Raw genomic sequence first — 2348 nt, 5'->3', positions numbered from 1 at the left:
GACGGACGCACGGACGGCCGGACGGACGGACAATCATGCGATTCTACAAGCTGCACCTGACTACGTCAGATGAGCTAAAAATCCAATTAATGAATTGCACTAACCTGATGCTGTTGGTAGCATTTGTGATTCGGACATCATTTTGCTCAGGCGGTAGCGGCACTTGGTGCACACATGGCCAGATGCAACTGTGTTTTCACTGAAATGTACAAACACACTTGAAGTACATACTTTTAATTTTTACTCCATGTTTTTATTAGTTTAATTTTTTAATCTTGTGCAAACTAAACCATAATGACATAACTCGATTCTTATATTAATACAATTTCTACCTCTTAATGTAGTAAGCATAAATACATGTCTACATTAAGCCCTTTCAACAAAACCATGGATACCAATAACATAACATGCAAGCCATGTTAGCTTTAAATAGTAGAAAAATTGAGTTTACGGTACCAAAAGTATCGTTCCACTATTCAAGCATCAGAGACGGTTACTGATACTTGCACATGAAACAATCAATTTCAACATCTTACCATAGTTTAAATACAACCATGGAAAATAAAAACCGCAATTAAGCAATGGGCATGATAGCTTTAAAAAGAATACAGAAAAATGTGTTCACGTTACCCATCTCCACGTTCCACCTTTAGAGCATCACCGACTGTTATATCCTGTCCAATGAGCTTGCAATGAATGCTATATGAAGAATATCCTCCGGATTTTTCAGGTCTCTTTCGAATTTGAGTAGCACATCGTACGCACGTTCTTCTAGTTCCATTTCCAACCATGCTTCCACTACCAGTTCCAACAAATCAGTAAAAATTAAAATAGTAAATCTTATTGCACCACTAATAACTCTCCTAACTGCGGTAAACAACTCCTCACTGCAAAATAAAAGCCTAACGTCGGCACGAAAGGTGACTCTGCACTACGCTGCGTACTCCTCATATATAAACCCCATGATGTTCTACTCGGATTATGTATGGGGAGTACGCAGCGTACTATGATGCTGCTTCTTGGTCGTTGTTTGTTAACATACCTTCTTCTTTGGCTAATCGTTTTCAGTGGAGACGCAGTACCTTAACATTAATAAACAACTATTTAAAATTTTTGAAAATAGACTATACTGTCATTAATGATATATCTGAATTTATGTCTAGATCAGCAATGTTCAGAATTTTGCAAGTATTGGTAAATGTAGGTATGCTTATTTGTGACGTTGCCACAAATATAACAATAGCAAAGAGCACAGCGTTCGTATTTATTTTACTTCAATATAGAACCAGAGATATCCATAAGTAATATCAGTAATATTTATATATTTATTAAAAATCCAATTAATGAATTGCACTCATGTTTTTCTAACCTGATGCTGTTGGTAGCATTTGTGATTCGGACATCATTTTGCCCAGGCGGTAGCGGCACTTCTGGCACACATAGCCAGATGCAACTGTGTTTTCACTGAAATATACAAACACACTTGAAGCACATACTTTTAATTTTTACTACATGTTTTTATTAGTTTAATTTTTTAATCTAGTGCAAACTATAAACCATAATGACATAATTCGATTCTTCTTTTTTTCTTCTTTTTTTCGATAGCTTTAAAAAGAATACAGAAAAATGTGTTCATGTTACCCATCTCCACGTTCCACCTTTAGAGCATCACCGACTGTTATATCCTGTCCAATGAGCTTGCATTGAATGCCAACTGAAGTGTAGCCTCCGGATTTTCCAGGTCTCTTTCGAATTTTAGTTGCACATCGTATGCACGTTCTTTCAGTTCCAGCCATGCTTCCACTACCAGTTCCAACAAATCAGTAAAAATTAAAATAATAAATCTTATTGCACCGACTAATAACTCTCCTAACTGTGGTAAACAACTCCTCACTGCAAAAGAAAAGCCTAACGTCGGCGCGAAAGGTGACTCTGCACTACGCTGCGTACCAGTGTTGTAGGTCTCGAGACTGGTCTTGGCCTCGAGACGGGTCTCGAGACCGTTTTCCTTGGTCTCGGTCTCGGTCTCGGCCTCAGAGTGCAATGACTCGGACTCGGACTCGGACTCGGGGGGTGCGGACTCGACTACAACATACATACAACATACAACATACAACATACAACAACATACTCGACTCGAACTCCCCATACATAAACCCCATGGTGTTCTACTCAGATTATAGCTGCGTTCACACGATGATTTCAGTACTGTACTTAGCGTTCACACGTTAAAAATATTCAAGGCTTATCAAGGGTCGAAATTAGATTTTTATTATGGTATCCATTCGGGATACCAAGTATTGAAATCTGGTATCCCCCCCAAAGATCTGGTATCCCATTTTTGGATA

General features: G+C 38.4%; 1 protein-coding gene across 2 annotated transcripts in view; it reads right to left on the bottom strand.

The window, feature by feature from the left end:
• The window catches only part of LOC106818720, a 16262-nt gene that overhangs the window by 11243 nt on the left and 2671 nt on the right, over positions 1–2348 (bottom strand). For both annotated transcript variants that reach the window (XR_001395285.1, XM_014823395.1), the window contains exons 2-6: positions 1642–1803; positions 1370–1464; positions 1043–1082; positions 631–798; positions 105–199 (exon numbers count right to left, since the gene is read on the bottom strand). Coding sequence is in view for 1 of the 2 variants with exons in the window: in XM_014823395.1 (XP_014678881.1) it covers positions 105–199; positions 631–798; positions 1043–1082; positions 1370–1464; positions 1642–1796 (553 nt within the window). In the remaining variant the exon portion in view is untranslated. The remainder of the gene's footprint in view (positions 1–104; positions 200–630; positions 799–1042; positions 1083–1369; positions 1465–1641; positions 1804–2348) is intronic.

The sequence above is a fragment of the Priapulus caudatus genome, unplaced genomic scaffold (genome assembly GCF_000485595.1).
Source record: "Priapulus caudatus unplaced genomic scaffold, Priapulus_caudatus-5.0.1 Scaffold2455, whole genome shotgun sequence".
NCBI classification, from domain to species: Eukaryota; Metazoa; Priapulida; class Priapulimorpha; order Priapulimorphida; family Priapulidae; genus Priapulus; species Priapulus caudatus.
The sequence above is the reverse complement of the archived record's forward strand: the minus strand, read 5'-3'. Positions and strand labels throughout refer to the sequence as shown.